The sequence below is a fragment of the Carex rostrata genome, chromosome 11 (genome assembly GCF_964058835.1).
Source record: "Carex rostrata chromosome 11, lpCarRost1.2, whole genome shotgun sequence".
NCBI lineage: Eukaryota > Viridiplantae > Streptophyta > Magnoliopsida > Poales > Cyperaceae > Carex > Carex rostrata.
The window spans coordinates 6205401-6222985 of NC_135928.1; the positions used below are offsets into that span (position 1 = coordinate 6205401).

Below are 17585 nucleotides of genomic sequence, written 5' to 3' on the forward strand. Positions count from 1 at the left end.
TGAACGCTAAGTCCAATTTAAAGCATATTTGATTAAAAACACAATCATCAATCACAGAATACTCCAGCAATTCTGGCTTCAACTTTGCTATCTTATCCACTGACGTCTTCTACTATTATAAAGTTAATGTAATGTCAATATGCTATATAAAAACATTTTACTGTTTCGTCCTTGTCCATGTTTATACCTACATATATACATCTCTAGTTTCTCTAACGTGCTAATGCATTAATCAAAAAAAAAAAAAAAAAATGCTAATGCCACAAAGGGATTCACAGATGTCTGATATATGTTTTTTGTAATCCTTGGTGGAGGTTGTCAGGAAAAGAAATTGCATGGGATCATCAGCTACTCTCCAGCTCAATCCATCAACTGTGGGTTGGAATCTTCTTACCCGCAGTTACAAAAAGGCCTACATTCAGTTGATATAAACTATCAGTTTGGCATGATAATTGAGTATGCAAATCAAACAAAAAATGAAAATTTGGGAGAGAACCTAAAATTGGACAAAATTCAACAACAATATATTTTATGATCAATGATGACAGATATGAATCTTCACAGTCACTTACCATATAGAAGAATACTCGACAACTAAAATATTTCCTTTGTACTGAGAACAATAGGCGAGATTATGTGAATTTTTGGGAACCTCTTTTCAACATGACCACCCCTCAATCAAACCTTTATTGCTGAAGTGCTGCCCTTTTCCTTCAGAGCCTCCTTTTCCATTTTCTTCTTTTCAGCTTCAGCAAACTTAGCATTCTCTTCATGTGATTTCTTAAACATGTTGACAAACAGAAGCAGAATTGATGTCACTGAAGACAAGAAAAAAAAAATGTTAAATTAAGTTTTCTTTCGGAAAATTAGCCAAGGAAATAAAATTAACGAAAATTAAACAAAACAACAAAACCTTGCTCAAAAGGACACCGAGCTGGGTCTTCACCAAAATATTGGGCCAGAGAATCAGCATTTCTTCCCTAATAAGAAGAACAATATCCTTGTTAATTACATAGAGAGACAACACTTGCCTTACACAAAATATCTATCTGAACCAAGGTTCTAAATAGCATTTATCGCGTCATAGCGGGAAGTCTACAAAAAAAGTTACAACGAAAGCTACGCTACATAGCATTTTCTTATTTTTATAAAAATTATATCATATATTTGTACTAAATATAAACATTATCAAAGTCTCATAGAACAATAAATAATATCAAATTGATTAAAAAATTATAATATTCATAACCAATACAAAGTTCAAATTGCGACTCAAAATATCCATAGTAATACTAATATCATAAACTATCAATTTTTTTCTATTCAAAATATATTCAGCATCATGACATAATTTATCATTTTTCTATTTAAATTTCAAACTAACCTAAACATCATGGCATAATTAACTATTTTAATATATTCAAAAATATTCAAACTACTATATAGTATCATTTTGTTACTTCAAGAAATATCTTAATATATTCAATCTAAGCATTTATTTGAAACCCATATAAATTGAAAAAAAAAAAAAAAAAAACTCATGTTGCATAGCGCGTTGTAGCTTCCTTATTTTGATTTCGTTTGATGGATCTCTCATTAAATATTTAATAGTTTAATATAAAACTTAGTACGTCAATTGCAAAAAAAAAAAAATTATGGTTAAAATCCAATCAGAGCCTTTATTTAAAGCTCATATAAATTGAAAAAAAAAAAAAAAAGCAAATGTTGCATAGCGGGCGCTATTTGCGCTACACGCTATAGCGTTTGTAGCTCAAATAGAGCGTTATTATGCCATAGCTTAGTGTTTAGAGTCCAAAAACACTATAGCGCGCTATTTAGAACACTGATCTGAACACCACCACCCCCCCCCCCCCAAAGCAAAATTTTCATATAGTAACCCAAGGAACCTAATTAATAACTAATAAAACCAATCTAACACGTGGCATTACCCAACGGGTGTCCGATAATATGGAAATAACTTCACTTCTCCCAAATAATTCCTTTTTTGTTCTCTGTCTAGTCAAATCTCCCACCCAATTCTGTTACCAGAACACAACCTGAGCCAAAGGAAGCATGAAAACCCGAAAAGGAGGTGACCGAACCGAAATGACCAACCTGACAGTGACTAAACCCAAAAATCAAAATGATCTGATATGAATGGCCCAAGATATGAAATTCAACCTGAACACAAAATTGCCTTCCCTATTAAGTATTGACCATCCTATTATAACCCAACTTGCAAGACCTTCAAGTCCATGGGGAAAACTTACAATAATAAAATAAAAGAAAATATAAAGCTGTTTTAATGGCACTTACAACTTCAGAATATAAAGCTATGAGAGACCTCACATCAGCCTCTGCAGTGTCAAGAAATCCTTTCAAGGCCTGCAAAAGAAACATGAGATATACTTACATTATCTGTTCTTTACAAAAAAAAAAAAAAAATTCACCAGCTTTCAAGTTGTATTGATATAAGACTATCCATACTTTACGAAAGCCAGTGGAAATTGCACCATCATTCTCTGAGGTAGCCAGCTCCTGTTCAACCTTTTCAAGACCTTTGCTCACTGCCTGCATCTCCTCCGCAACTAGTTTTAACTGGATCTGTCCAGTAAAAAGTAACAAGTATTGCTAAATATACTTCCAAAATTTAGATATTTTCTTTGACACATTTAATGATACCTTAGAGGCAGCTTCTAAGTGAACCAAATCCTTGCCAAAATCAAGGAGTTCTGGCATTTTCTCAGCAATAACCTATAAAGTCAGCAATTACTTGAGAGTTAAGATACTTGGCACAGATTTCAACAAGATCAAGAACCTAGAGAAGTTAGATGATATACTTTGCACAAATAATGCATCAAAGTCAGCTTGTTATTTCTTGCACGGGTATCTGACAATTTAAGAAGACTATCCAATCTGAATCCAACAGCAGAGCCTACGAAATCAGAGACAATATAAGCAAATAACATACAACTAAAATAGTTATATTCATTTTTTCAATATAATTCATGCTCGTACCTCTAGTAGTGCCTTGGTTCAATGCATTTCCTAATGTGAGGATTGTTTGCATTATTTGCCTTAGCTTTGCAGACTCCTTTATCTATAAGAGATAACATAGGAGATGTATATCATTTATATGCTATAGGCAAATGAAAAGTAGCTTTAGCACTGTCACAAATTGGACCCTTGAAAAACGTTGGAATAATTCATCAGAAGGTACCTCTCGAGCCGTGTTGTTAATTGTACTTAAATTAACGCGCAAATCTTGCACCTGCCAAGAAAATTTCAGCGGGGCATAAAAATTTGAACTCTTCAAAACTACAAGAAAATACATTCAAGCACACAAATCCCAAATAATAAAGAAGACAAAAGGTAAAGTAATGCACCTGTAAGGAGAAGGTAATTCTAAATGCAAACACCTGTAACTTGGACTCTACTCGAGGAACTTTCATCAGCTCCAGAAAAAACTGGAAAAATTTGCAAAGTTAAAAGGGTAAAGACTTCAGAAAAAACTTAATTTTATCTAGGGCTTTGAGGATTTGTGAAATAATGGAACAATAAAATTTTAAAATAAAACAAAAACCTGTTCACATTTCCCTAGCATTTCCTTGTTCCCTGCATAACTCTGCAAGAAGCAAGTGCAGGAAGATGTCTTAATATGACTATATGAGCAAGGGTAGGGATCCTTTAATAACAAATTCACATGACAATCTTGCAACCGTAAAAAATAACAATTATTTTGAAACCCAACACATGAAATGTGATCTATATTTTAGAGAGAGGCTACAGTATTATGCATAGCGCGGATTGGTCCGTACTATGGAACAACTTTTCAAAGTCCAAATAATCAACCTAAATCATTCAACATGATTTCCATATGAAAATGTACTTGCAGACTAAATTTTACATTTTATTAGATGGTAGAAAATCACTACTTAAAAATGGTCTAGAATCTTTAGCTCAAGTGATATTCTACATATCTAAAAAAATAGTAAAAAAATTCTAAAAAATGTAAAATTTGATCCACAGGTACATTTTCATATGGAGATCATGTTGAACGGTTCATATCGATTGTTTGAACTTTGAAAATGAAGATATTGATCCATAGTACGGACCAATATGCACTATGCATAGCAGCATTTACTCACTACTATATTTTATGCATATCAATATATCATACATTTGATAAGTGATGAAATTTGATGCATATTTTACTGTTCGTCAGATGAGTTAAAATTTGCATCAATCTTATATTTAATGAGCGTTGATGGAAGATCAAATGACACTCAAATTGAATTAAATTTGATACACAAACAACCTATGAGGCTGTCAAAATAAAAAAATTTGGTCTTCGACACTATTTCAATATGAAGATCACAGCAAGCAGCTCCGATCGGTAGTTTCAAAAATCAAGATTTGAGCACAAAGATAGCATATCTTTTTAAGTGATTGGGTAAACTTGAGAAAAGATAGGGATACATTTTTTTGTTAAACAATCCCAAAGATAGCATTTACCTTGAGCATCTCCACTTCTTCTTTGGTAGGGCAAAACTTGATGAGATTCTCCACTTGATCAATGTCTAACACTGTAGTATCAAGAGCCAAGATTGCATTCTATGAAATTGATAGCAACAAGAATAACAACACAAATTAGAAACATATGAAAAAAGGAATAAAAAGAGGTATGTAGTTGACAACAAGATAAGTAAATCCATCATTTATAAATGAGTCCGGCTAGTATGACATCAGTGTCATTTCAGCCTATATAACACCAACTCCAAAACCTATCGAATCAACTTCAAACGGTGAATCCAAACCGTTCAAACCCATCTATTTCATTAGTTGTGTGTTACATGCAAAATTTATAATTTTTCGAATTTATTTAGTATCAAGTCAAGCGGTCAAATGTGTGAGTTTTTAAGTTAATTTTAATGCATTCATTTTTCAATTGCAATTTATAAATAGTAGTAAACATAGTTCACATTATGTAAGTTAACATAGTTCTGTTGTGCAATTTATTTCCCAAAAATGCCATGTCGTTGGAAGTTTCAAAACTTTAATTGTAACTCTACTGAATTCTCAATTGCAAAGAAGTGATTGCATATTAAGTTGTGAACACCTACAATCATATCTGGAAGAGGCATTTTAATCTTGGTAAGCATGATCTCACAGTTATTTGCTCGCCTCATTTCAACCTGAAATATCATAAAAAGCAAGCAGTGTATCACATAAGATAGGAAAATATAAGTTTGATCTGGTTGTAAAATAAAAATATAGTGTCGTACCAAATGGACAATCTCTGGCTTCTTAATTCCAGACCCTCGCCCTGGTCCACCTTTTCCAACTCCAGTTTGCTCTTTTGTAACAGCTGTTGAGAATAGACTCTCCAGCTCATTAAAATCGATCTCAGGTGCCCTATTAATGAAAACCACAGTTGTTATGTAAGACCTTGTTAATTAGGTCACAATCAATTGAACAGTAATTAAAAAAAAAACTTGTACATACTTAGATTGGCCCTCTTGCTTCTGAGAATCAGCCCAGAGACTACCTTGCACAGCTCGTGTTACCTTAACCCAATGTAATGGCTTCAAGGAAGTCTTTTTTTGAGCAATACTATTCAGTGCAGCTCCTCGACCTCTCCCTATGCTTGGGGGCATCATCCCTCTTCCCCTCCCCAAAGATGGAGGTGGCGGGACTGGAGGTGTTGAGGCATTCGGTCCATTTGAAGATGGAGCCATGGGGCCTTTTTTAACTGGACCCGGAGGAGGTGGAGGTGGAGGGCCTTTAGATGAAGCACGGGGTGGTGGAGGTGGACCTCGAGGGGGTCCAGGTGGAGCTGGAGGTGGTGGAGGGGGCACTCCAGGTGGCCCACGAGGAGGAGGAGGAGGTGGAGGAGGGGGCATTCTGTGTGGTCCAGCAGGGGGTGGAGGTGGTGCTCGAGCTTGAGGTGGACCAGGAGGCGGTGGAGGTGGAGGTGGAGGTGGAGGGAGTGCACTGGGTGGTGCTCGTAGTGGTCCACGAGGAGCAGGTGGCTGTGGAGGTGGCAGTGGGTCTCGAGCCAGTCTAGGAGGAGCTAGAGGTGGTGGAGGTGGGGGAGGTGGTGGGGCAGCTTGAGTTGGTGGAGAGGGCTTTCTAAGAGGTAGAAGATCAGCATTGGTGCCAGGTGGTGGGGGAGGAGGGGGAGGAGGTCTTTTTATTCCCATAGCTAACAATGGTGGTGGTGGGGGCGGGGGTGGTAGTGAAGGATTTGTTGGCTGTAAGTGAGCTTTTTCATCAAATGACAACGACTTTTGATGGGATGAATTTGTAAGAGGTGGAGGCGGCGGACGCGGTGGGGGTCCCGAAAACAGTGGAGGTGCAGAAGCTGTAGAAACTGAACTTGGTGGATGCAGTAGAGAATCTGATGAAGCTGGTTGTGTCAATGGTGGTGAAGGAGGTGATGGAGGCATTAATAATATTTGATGAGCTGGTGATTGTGGAGGTGGCGGTGCCATAGCTTGCTTTATTGGTAAAGGTCCTGGAAGAGCTGTAGCATGGCAGAGAGGTGTTTCTTGAAAACCTATTGCAACATTGAAAGCCCCCTAATTAAAAATGTTATTATATAAGTTGCATATACCTCATAAGATCTGAAGTTACATTTGGGGTTTTCCAAGCAAACAAGTATTCACAAGTAAACTATATTTAAGCATCAGTAAAACAGAGCACATTGCAAGGACTCATGTGCCTTCTACTGCAAAAAAGCCAAAAAGGATGCTTCAAGCAGGGAAAACAAGTTTACCAATGGAATCACCATCTTCATTTGATGTATCTTGTTCTTCTGAAATGAAATTCATGCCAACAGAATCTGAAGTAGTCGAATCCTTCTCTTCATCAGATTCCAAAGGTGACATCACATTCATGCCAGCTCGGTTCTTCATGTCACTTAAAACAAGCTTATGTAATTTTCCTTGCAAGGAATTCTCGGATAATTCTTTCAGTAACAAAAGAGCAGCATCTTCACCTCCTTCGAGCCATTCAATGCCACTAAAGAGCTCTTTAACCATAGAAAAAGCTTCAATTGGTAAACCACCTTTTTCCTCTCCATTTAATGCAGCTACTGGTGCTCTTGGAGGAGATATGCTCTCCATATCACAAAAGAGCACCTGCATTTAGAATTTGGTGGTTAGGCATACAAATAGGTATCGCAAAAAGCATGTTGTATGCTGACAGGAATTAAGGCACTAAAGGCTCCCACGGAGTGTGTATCTCCAATAAAAGGACCTAATTACCCAAAATACAACAAGACCCAAATATTTAAACTTGGTACTGATATTGATATAGAATAGGATGTGGTTAGTTTACCTCTGCTCGAAAGCCTCTTGGATACCAGTCCCTTGAGTCCCAGAGTAGGTCCACATCATCAGCATTTAGCATAAGAATGTTTGACCGTATGAAGGCGGTATTGAACATTGCACGAAACATCATCACCTCCTTCTCGGGATCCAAGTCAAGATGCACACATTCCAAAACAACATCTCCTTGAACTACACATTGTATGTCTATTTTGATAACATCACAATCCTCCTATAAGATGAAACACTTGCTGTTACTAAAAGCCTTATATGGAAGTAAATATATAAAAAGTGTTGTGATAAAAATTACCTGCCGGTAATGCCGTAAAGATTTCTTTTTAGGCATGGTGAAAAGCATGTCAGTGGCACTGCCTCTCTTGCCTAAAACACTCTTTCCAAAAATGCGTACCAGTGGCCGGCAACCATTGACAGGATCAAAGCTCGGCACAGCCCGAAGAATCAAACAATCTAAAGAGAGGGTCCGTTCAGCAGGCGGCCACTCAGGCGAGATGTTTCGCCTAGCCACATATTGTAAGTACCTCAGCTGTGACGGCAATGGATTGAGGGGACAAAATAGTTGTATAAATCCTTTAGGTGCTTCTCTGTGCACAATCTCTAGCATCTTTTGTTCGCCACTATGCACCTTTCTAAATACCAATAGACATGCCAGAAAAAATGCCAAAAGAGGCCACCCACCTCTCTCGCAATGTATTAGTATAATGTTTTGGTTGTTTCCATAAGAGAGCCAATTGTCACATACTCTAAGAAAGTGTTGTATTAGAGAGAGAGGGAGAATTGGGCAGCCTTCATAGTGACGCGGGTACTCAATTGTGGTTATTTCGAATTCACATATAGCATCAGCAAATTGGCTTTTTTTGTTGCCTTCTCTGAAATTAAAAGCGAGAAAGGAAGACTCGGGAAACTCTTCATGTAACTCATTTATGGTCTCGTGTAAGTAGAGGTTGTAGATTCCAGTCGGCAGAACTTCAGTTGAGAAGCATGAATCAAATACTACATGAGGGAATAGAGATAATTAGATAAACCAATTGACAGTCACTTTTGAGTGGCATGTTTTCTCCAAGTAAATACACCAATATCAAATGGACAGTACCAAAGCTAAACTAAACAGACTGTATTGGTATAATGGTAGTAAAACAAAAAAAGAAGTAACCTAACCGTCTGCTAAGGGTCTAAGCAATCAGCATACTATACAAATCAGTTCACGGGTTTAACAGTTTTAGCACACATACCTCAGCTGTGCAAAAAAATACTTTAAACATTGACAGGGAGTATAAAAATATTTAAGAATATTTTTTAAACGCTTACTGTAGATACGATCGATGAACTCGAGTAACCCATCAGGCGGCCTTTTGTAGAAGAATCTACTGAGGAGTGACATATCATTCGAGAGAGAATTTGAACTGAAAAGCAAAATCAAGCATCAAAACTACACGAATAAAAAAATCAGCTGGAATAAATAATCACTCCTTTCTAGGAAAGGAAAGGTAGAAACTTGACGGAGCAAGTACCTCTTCTACAAACGAAACGAAAACCCTAGAGAAGGAAAAGGAGAGGTCACCTTCTGAGCTACAAGTTCCCGTGAAAAATCCGTCACTGGCGATCCCTCCAGCGAAGGCGGCCAGAGGTTTCCGTGCTTTTATTGATGCGAATTTCACCAGAAGCTAGACTCAGTACTTTTGTTCTGTAGCCACGAAATGGTATTCGAATGGTTTAAGGCGTAAAATAAACTAGGAGCGTTATTACAAAAAAACAAAATAGATTTAAGATTTCGGAGTCAAATTAGATTAAGATTTCGGAGTCTATTAGAATTTTGGATCCGTTTGGAAATAAGCTGTTGGTTTTTGTGCTCGCCTGGATTCGGACTTATAATCCGGATCTTGTTTTTCAGGGACGCGCTTAAAATTCAGATTTTTTTTACGCAAATCAAAATTCAAATTTAGATTGACACCTGAGTCCTGAGAGTCTGAGATCCATGTGGCCATTTCCTATTTAATGATGGCAGTGAGGACCGAGGAGCGAGACTCGAAATCACAATTTAGGACTGTAATTTTTGCATCTTTCATGTAATCAAGCAATATATTATTACAGAAAACGTCTAATTGTCCACAGCTTTTTATCCACAGAAAAACTGTCATTTGACTTGTATATTAAATCTTACAAAAAACACACTTTAAGTTTCTAACATTCAGCGGGACTACTTTGTGTATTTGCAACTTGCTAAACTAACTGTATTTAATGCGGGACCATTTGATGTACTTCTCTAACTTACAGTTAATAACAGTTTTAAAACATTTTAGAACATTTTAAAATTGAACCACTTATCAAACTTGCAGTTTTTTTCAAAATAATTCCGGAAATTATACAAAATTAATTTTTTTGGCATCATAATTAATTTTTTTTGAATCAATTTTTTTTTTCAAAATTAAAATTAATTTTAATTTTTTTGAAAAAAAATTCATAATTTTTTTCTTCAATTATTAATATTATATATGCATCTATATCCTATAAATTAAAACTACACATACTATAAAACATAAAAATGCAAAATATAGAACTTCAATACTGTAAAATTTTCAAATGTAAACTATAAAACTAACAGATGCAAACTGTAAAACTGTAAATCTGAAACCTAAAATACTATAAAACTGAGATAAACACACTACAAAATTCAATACTATAAATTTAAAAGATGTAAACAGTAAAACTAACAGATGCAAACTATAAATTATCAATACATCAAATATTCACAACCATATTGTTAAACATTAGTAACTGTTCACAAGATGAATACTGTAAAATTACAAAATTAATATTATAAAATTAACGGGTGAATACTGTAAAATGACAAGATCAATACTCTATATCGCCTCTTTATCATCTCTTTCCTCCATATTTTCACAAGATGAATACTATAAAATTACAAGATTAATATTGTAAAATTAACGGGGTGAATACTGTAAAATAACAAGATCACTACTCCATTTCGCCTCTCTATCATCTCTTTCATTTATATTTTCACAAGATGAATACTATAAAATTACAAGATGAATACTGTAAAATTAACATGTGAATACTATAAAATAACAAGATCAATACTTCATATCACCTTTCTATCATCTCTTTCCTCTAGATTTTCACAAGATGAATACTGTAAAATTACAAGATGAATACTGTAAAATTAACGGGGGAATATTGTACAATCAACATATCAATACTCTATATCGCATCTCTATCATCTCTTTCCTCAAAATTTTCATAAGATGAATACTGTAAAATCACAAGATAAGTACTATAAAATTAACAAGGTGAATACTGTTAAATAACAAGATCAATACTCCATATCGTCTCACTATTATCTCTTTCCTCCCACAAGATGAATATTATAAAATTAACAGGGAAAATACTGTAAAATTAATAAATCAATACTCCATATCGCCTCTCTATCATCTCTCATCCATGTTGCCTCTCTCAAATCATCTCCTCATATCTCCTCCACATCGAAATTCAACAGAAATAAAGAAATAATTACGAGATCTCTTACTGCATCAAATCAAACAACAAATTCAAATAAAAGTTCAAAACAATGCTAGATCCATTACTGCATCAAATCAAATAACAAATTCAACAGAAATAAAGAAATAACTCACTAGATTTAAATTTCACCATGTTCTTTAACCTGACAACTTCTATCTGATCGAAATCCACTCCTGAAGGTTCCGGCGCTATCATGTTTAAACAATTTGAGTGAACTCGCGACGAATTAGGGAAGAGAAATCCGAAAGAAGAAAGAAATCGCGACTAGAGGTGCTACTTTTACCAGATTACCCGGATCTGATCCAGAACCAACTCGGATTCGATTAATTTGGATAGGGTATGGTTTAAAAAATATAACCGGTTAAATTATGGGTACGGTAACAAAAATTAATAATTTAATATCTGATCCAGATCCGAACCGGAACTGATACTCTAATGGGTAGGATATAGATTTCATTTAATTATCCGACCCATAACCGAACCCGACCCAATACCCGTATAAATAACCGATAAAACATATATTAATAACTATTAATATATAAAAATATAACTTTGCATATTAATTTTTTGCATAAGTCGTAGTGAGCCCAGTACTTTTTTGAATGTGAGAAAATAGATTACACTCACATATTCGCTATGTTTATACACACAGATGGTTGTCAAATTTATTCCTTCCATAATAGCCGCATTAATTTTTCAAATAAATTTTATTGCTATGAATACATCCTTCAATATTTACCTTGATATCATCTGCATAATAATGAAAATTTATTGCTCTCATTGATATGTTATTTCTACAAATTATTAGTATTTCATTTATAGATTTTTTGAACCATAGAAAAGGAAATTGTCATCTCCAATATTTTACTTTCTAAAAATTATATCTCTTCTTCAATATTTTTATTTTCAAAAGTTATTTTCTCTCCATCCTCCGTTTCTTTTTTTTGTGACATATACTCGATAATCTACAAATAAGTTATGGGTATCTATCTACCCGAAACCAAAAGACTGGACCCAAAATATCAACGGGTAGGTAGGTATCCGGATCCGGACCCGACCCAATTTGAAACAAATAAGTATATGGATCGAAATTTTGACCCAGACACTTTTAGCGTACAGGTCCAAATATAATAGTATCTGAACCCGCCCCGACCTGATAGCACCTCTAATCGCGACTACGTTTGAATGAAATCCACGCCTCTAGGATTTCGTCACGATGAAAGAGGAAGGAAATCGTCTCAGATGCGGAGCAAATCTGATTGAAAAGGAAAGTTTTGAAAATGAACCGTCGCGACGAAAGCGGAAGGAAATCGCAGATGCAGGGCAAATCTGATCGGAAATGGAAATGAAATTAAAAAAATGAAGGTTTTGTCCGTCGCACGATGACATGTTTAAATAGGTGGGGACCAGAGGTAGTTGAAGACAGTTGAACCGGGAGTAGATAACATTGTGGACAAACCGTGAACAAAGATTCATGGATAAGAACCTTTTCTCTATACTATAAGCTCTTTCCCTGGATCCAAGAATTTTAAACATAAAATTCATTTTTTTCTGGTGACATTGATAGCTGATTTAGGTTTGATTTATTACATTTCCTTCTTAATTATTCTATGGTTTTTATGGTGAGTATAGATTCATTCGCTTGAGGAAAAAAAAAACTCAAATCAATTCCGAGAAAGTTTCATTAATGATTTTTTTCCATGGCAAGACGAAATACATTAAGTCGCGATCTTCAGATTAAGCTAGGAGTATTGTTCATGTGATTTCAATGTACGAACATGATTTCAAATTTTGATATCTCAAATAATTCACAAAATTCTCCCATTCTACCTTAAGCACTACGACTAATGGAGGACAAGGACCGTGGAAGGTTGAGAAAATGAGTGCTTGTGAAGAAATCAGCCAATTACCTGAGACCAATTTGTTAGAGGAGATAGTTGAAATTTGAATGCCTCAAAATTACACAACTTAGAGATGAAGAACATAAGAGAAAAAAAAAACAAGAGAAAGGAAGTCATAGCGAACCATAAATGAAAGATAGATCTGTTCCAATTTTAATTAACATTTTAATTATTTCCCTACACACCTAGAATGCAAACAAATACATAGCACAAATAGAAGATTTCAATGAAGGGCAAATAGGGTATAATTATATAAAAAAAAAATCTCTGAGCCCTTTCTTATATCATAAACCCCCCTTCTTTCTTTTAGCTGTTCCATATTTGCTCACAAAATTTATAAAGATTTTTTGTTGCATTCCCTAATTTCCCTCTGACATCCTAAAAAATAAGTTTGCATCTGACATCCTAATAAATAAGTTTGCACTAGATTTATTTAGCAAATTCAGTATTATTATTTGTAAAAGAAAATAATTGTTCTCAGGTACCCTCTTTTTTTGCGTCTTCTATCAGACCTTCTAAGTCTTCACGGCAAATAAACAATCCAACCACTCGGCACCGGAGAACCATTTGAGAAGCAGAACTCACTAGAGAGAGAAAACATGTTGACAATTCTTAACTAGAAAATACCATCTTCTGGACTTCAAACTTACAACTTAGGAACAAATAAATCAATAAGGAAATTACAAATCATTTCGGAACACAACTTGACCCGTCCCAGATCAGAAGACTGAACTAGAATCATTTTTGCCAAGAAGCTTCTTAAGATTCCCACTTTGAAATGCCTTCGTGGTATCTGCCAGTTTTGACAAACATTAAAATTCTAGATGATAAGAAGAAAATCACAATAATAATCATAAAAGTAAAAAAGAAGCTCCAAAGGAAATTGTAATATTACTCATGAGTTTTCAATTTTTTCAAACATTTTCAGATCATAGTGAATTGCCAGTCAAAATAGTTGTGAAATTAGAAGTTACAAACCATCACAACCACCAATGTGCTTGCCGTTGATGAAAACTTGGGGCACTGTGCGTCTGCCAATTAAATCTTCAAGTACATTCTGTATTGCATAACCATCATCTGTATAAATAAAAGTATAAAACATAATGAGGATCCATTTAGTCTGCAAGACTGCAGCATTTTGCCGTTCTGCCAAATAACTAAAATATTCAAAAAAAAAAATTCAGCTGTATTAATTTTCTAAATCAACCTATCCTAACTTAAAATTTTATTTTCTATTTGTATTTGAAGCAATAGTAGCCTGTCCTTTTTTTTCGCAATTCTGCCAAACCTTAAATCTTCACAGTTCTTTTCAATTCTATACATCTGCTTACCAATCTATGATAACTTAAATTTTTTTGTTTTCATTTGTTTTGTTTGCAGCAATTGTAGAATGAATAATGCACCATGGCAACTGTACTATAGTACCACGGATTGCTATTAATGGTTCAAACATTGCATCTTGAGGTCTGAACAAGTGATCCACACTGTCCATTGTAATTTAGACACCAAAATTAGAGTGAGTCTATGGTACTATGCATATCACGGGTTGTTACCGTGCTACGGCTCTATATTCGAGTTTTCAAATCCTAACGGTCGATCCGAACTGTTCATCTTGTTCTCCATATTAATATGTGTTTGGAGACCAAATTTTACATTTTTTGAAAAAATTTTACTATTTTTTTAGATATTTAGAAAATCACCTGATCTGAAAATTTTGGACCATCCAAAAACAGTGATTTTCAATAAATCTAAAAAAATAGTAAAAAATTTTCAAAAAATGTAAAATTTGGTCTCCAAACACATTAATATGGAGAACAAGATGAACGGTTCGGATCGACCATTAGGATTTGAAAACTCGAATATAGAGCCGTAGCATGGTAACAAATCGTAATATGCATAATACCATAGACTCACTCCCAAAATTATTACGAGTCACAAACTTTTCATAATTTTTGAATATGTATTATCACAAGATTTAAGTGATCTTAATGTCTTGGTGAATGAGAAAGGTATTTTACTATGAATTTGAGGATCATATATTCTTAAGAAAAGATTCTACTGACATTTTTACTGTTAGCTTCTTGTGTGAATGGTTAAACTGTGAGGGTAAAAAAGATTCTCTGTTGAGTAAGATAAAATCAAATTACCTTAAAAAATCAGAGGAATTTATCTGGTTAGTAACATAATGAATCTCCTTAAAAGGGATTGGGAAGGTGATTTTAAATGCTCTTTCTGTTCTGCAGATGAGTCAATTAATAATTTGTCCCTTTTTACCCTTACATTCAGATACTTAGGAAGTGTACTATACATTTTGAAAAGATACGAGGGAATTTGCATTACCAAGATGCCAGTTGTACTGTGTACCACTATTATCAAAAACTTAATTGGTCATAATAAACAGCTAACAATTAATTAGACAAATACATAGAGTAGTTATGGATTTGTGTGTTATTGCACTATAAATTAACTAGTGATTCAGTTTGTGGTTGTGCTGTTCAATGGCTTTCCTTTTCATAGTAAGGCCCTGTTCGGCGGCCTGCTAAGGAATAGGAATGGGAATAGGAATAATAAATTTTGAAATAATTTTTACTGTTTATCGTGGGAAAAAAAACTTGGCTCTTAGTGAATTTTTTTTTCCCACGGTGAACAATAATCTGCCGAACAGGGCCTAAATGAGTTCCGAGCATGCAATAAATGAATGGTTCATGTGATTATTTCCTAGTTTGGTTAGTGCAGCAATACTATCATTGGATTAACAAATAAATCAATTATTTCTTTTATTTAACAAAGTAAGATTTCAACTATACCCTTCACCATATTAAAAAAAAAAAAAGATGCTTGCTCTGAACATTGTCACTTTCAAATTTTTTATAGTTCACAACTTCACTGGTACAATATTTTAATAAATCTACTTATTTAACTATTCGTATTAGAAGGCATAAAATTTATCCCGCTGTTGTATGTCATTTCTCTGGTACAAGACGCTTTGAGTTTAGGGTGAGTTTTGTTTAATTATAGGTTATGCCTGACAATTTTAGTATACTGTAGCAGATGATTGCCGCGCATGAAATAAACAGGAATGATCCATTTCCTTGTTTGGTGCATGTAGCAATAATTTCATTAGACTAACAGAACATTCCTGGTAAGCATCAGAACATTGGGATATGCCTAGTCCACACCAGTACATGAGAAAATCACAACTATTTTGGTACCGTTGTCGGTAAGCATCAAATATACTTCTAATCTCTTAAAACATGTTTTAATATAGTTTCTTTCATAATCGAAAATCATCAAAATTCACTATAGGATCCAGTAGCAATCCAAAAGTCCTTGTTTGCCAGGAAATTATTGCCGGGACTTTTGGGTTGGTACTGGTACTGGATCCTATGGTAAATTTTGATGATCTTCGATAATGAAAAACAACTGTGTTAAAACATATTTTAAGAGATTAAAAGTATATCTCATGCTCACCGATAACGGTACTAAAATAGTTGCGATTTTCTTGTGTACTGGTGTGGACTAGGCATATTCTGATAAATTGAGGGTGTTATTGTAAAATTATAGTTTGGCATAAAAGTTTAAAGATCTATTGTGAGAAATGTTCAGATTCTAGAGAAATTCTGATTGCCGGCCTTTTTTTTCTTTCAAGTTTATATCCAATGAGTGCATTCTAGAGAAGTTCTATTTGTAAAACTATTAAAAGTACATAGAATCCTATCTTTATCTTTTTGTTCTTCGGCATCCAATTTGGCATCTTTCACTTGCATATACAGACAACCACGCATTCGAAAATATTTTCAAATTATTTGATTATAAATTTACTGTTGCATTTCACAATGAAACACCTAGTTGTTATATTAAGAATGAATACAATAGAAGTATGCATGTATCATTACCTCGCTGATCGAGCTCCACTACAAAAGGCTTCTCTTCAAGTTCTTTAAATATCCTTTTAGCACGCACAGAGTACCTACACAAATTAATACTTATTGTCAAAACCCCAACTGGTAAACATTAGCCACTCATCTATTTCTTGGCAATACTAATTTATTTGATGAATTAGTGAAATAGTCCGAATTTGACAAAGGGATAACAGACCACTGATCAAACGGAAGAGAATAATTTATCTTATAGTTTAAATTTCAATGCAGTACCTCTATCTTAATAATAAAACAAATTTAAGAATTAACAGATTTCAGTCTTAATGAGAGAGAGAGAGGGAACTAGGAAGGTACGGGCAGTAGGTTTTGGAGAAGATAGTAATACGGTGGGAGTAGATGACGTTCTGGACGAAAGCGGAGGTCGATTTGACTCCGTGCGTACCAGTCGGAATGCATCCCAAGAGAAATACCAGGATAAACGCTGCCGCTAAGGCCGACGGAAAACCAAGAGGAGGACGGCTCCGCATCGCACCGGGAAATTATCGAATTCAGATCCTCCCCAGTACCGTAATAGGGAATCTTTTATAATTATCGGATCTGGACCGTTCTTTTTTAACTTGACACCAGCCACAAAGTCCAATAATACTGAGTATGGCTAATATAACATTAGGGTCATTTCAGTCTATATAACATCAATTTCAAAACCTATCAAATCGAGTTCAAATGGTGAATCCAAACAGTTCAAACCGATCTACTTCATTAGTTGTGCGTTTACATGTAAAATTTATAAGTTTTTGAGTTTATTTGGTATCAAGTCAAGCGGTCAAATGTGTGAGTTTTTAAGTTAATTTTAATATATTCATTTTTTAATTTTTTTACCGCTTGATTTGATACTTAAATAACTTGAAAATATAAAA

At 34.7% G+C, this 17585-nt stretch overlaps 2 protein-coding genes across 2 annotated transcripts; both read right to left on the minus strand.

Moving 5' to 3' along the window:
- Positions 1 to 70: 70 nt before the first annotated feature.
- AFH14 (Formin Homology 14) lies at positions 71 to 9051 on the minus strand. Its single transcript, XM_078310589.1, has 20 exons — positions 8911 to 9051; positions 8658 to 8752; positions 7642 to 8342; positions 7342 to 7563; positions 6779 to 7142; positions 5506 to 6559; positions 5286 to 5415; positions 5124 to 5195; positions 4516 to 4614; positions 3584 to 3625; positions 3387 to 3467; positions 3221 to 3271; positions 3019 to 3100; positions 2841 to 2935; positions 2683 to 2754; positions 2488 to 2604; positions 2317 to 2385; positions 914 to 980; positions 573 to 818; positions 71 to 412 (listed from the first exon to the last, which is right to left on the minus strand). Exons 2-19 carry the CDS (start codon positions 8728 to 8730, stop codon positions 679 to 681), a joined length of 3531 nt encoding a protein of 1176 aa, XP_078166715.1. The 5' UTR covers positions 8731 to 8752; positions 8911 to 9051; the 3' UTR covers positions 71 to 412; positions 573 to 678.
- Positions 9052 to 13353: 4302 nt separating this feature from the next.
- LOC144562388 (monothiol glutaredoxin-S6-like) lies at positions 13354 to 17247 on the minus strand. The gene is made up of 4 exons (XM_078311607.1): positions 17023 to 17247; positions 16684 to 16757; positions 13766 to 13864; positions 13354 to 13580 (listed from the first exon to the last, which is right to left on the minus strand). The coding sequence occupies exons 1-4, from the start codon at positions 17193 to 17195 to the stop codon at positions 13507 to 13509; spliced, it is 420 nt and encodes a 139-aa protein (XP_078167733.1). The 5' UTR covers positions 17196 to 17247; the 3' UTR covers positions 13354 to 13506.
- Positions 17248 to 17585: the final 338 nt, after the last annotated feature.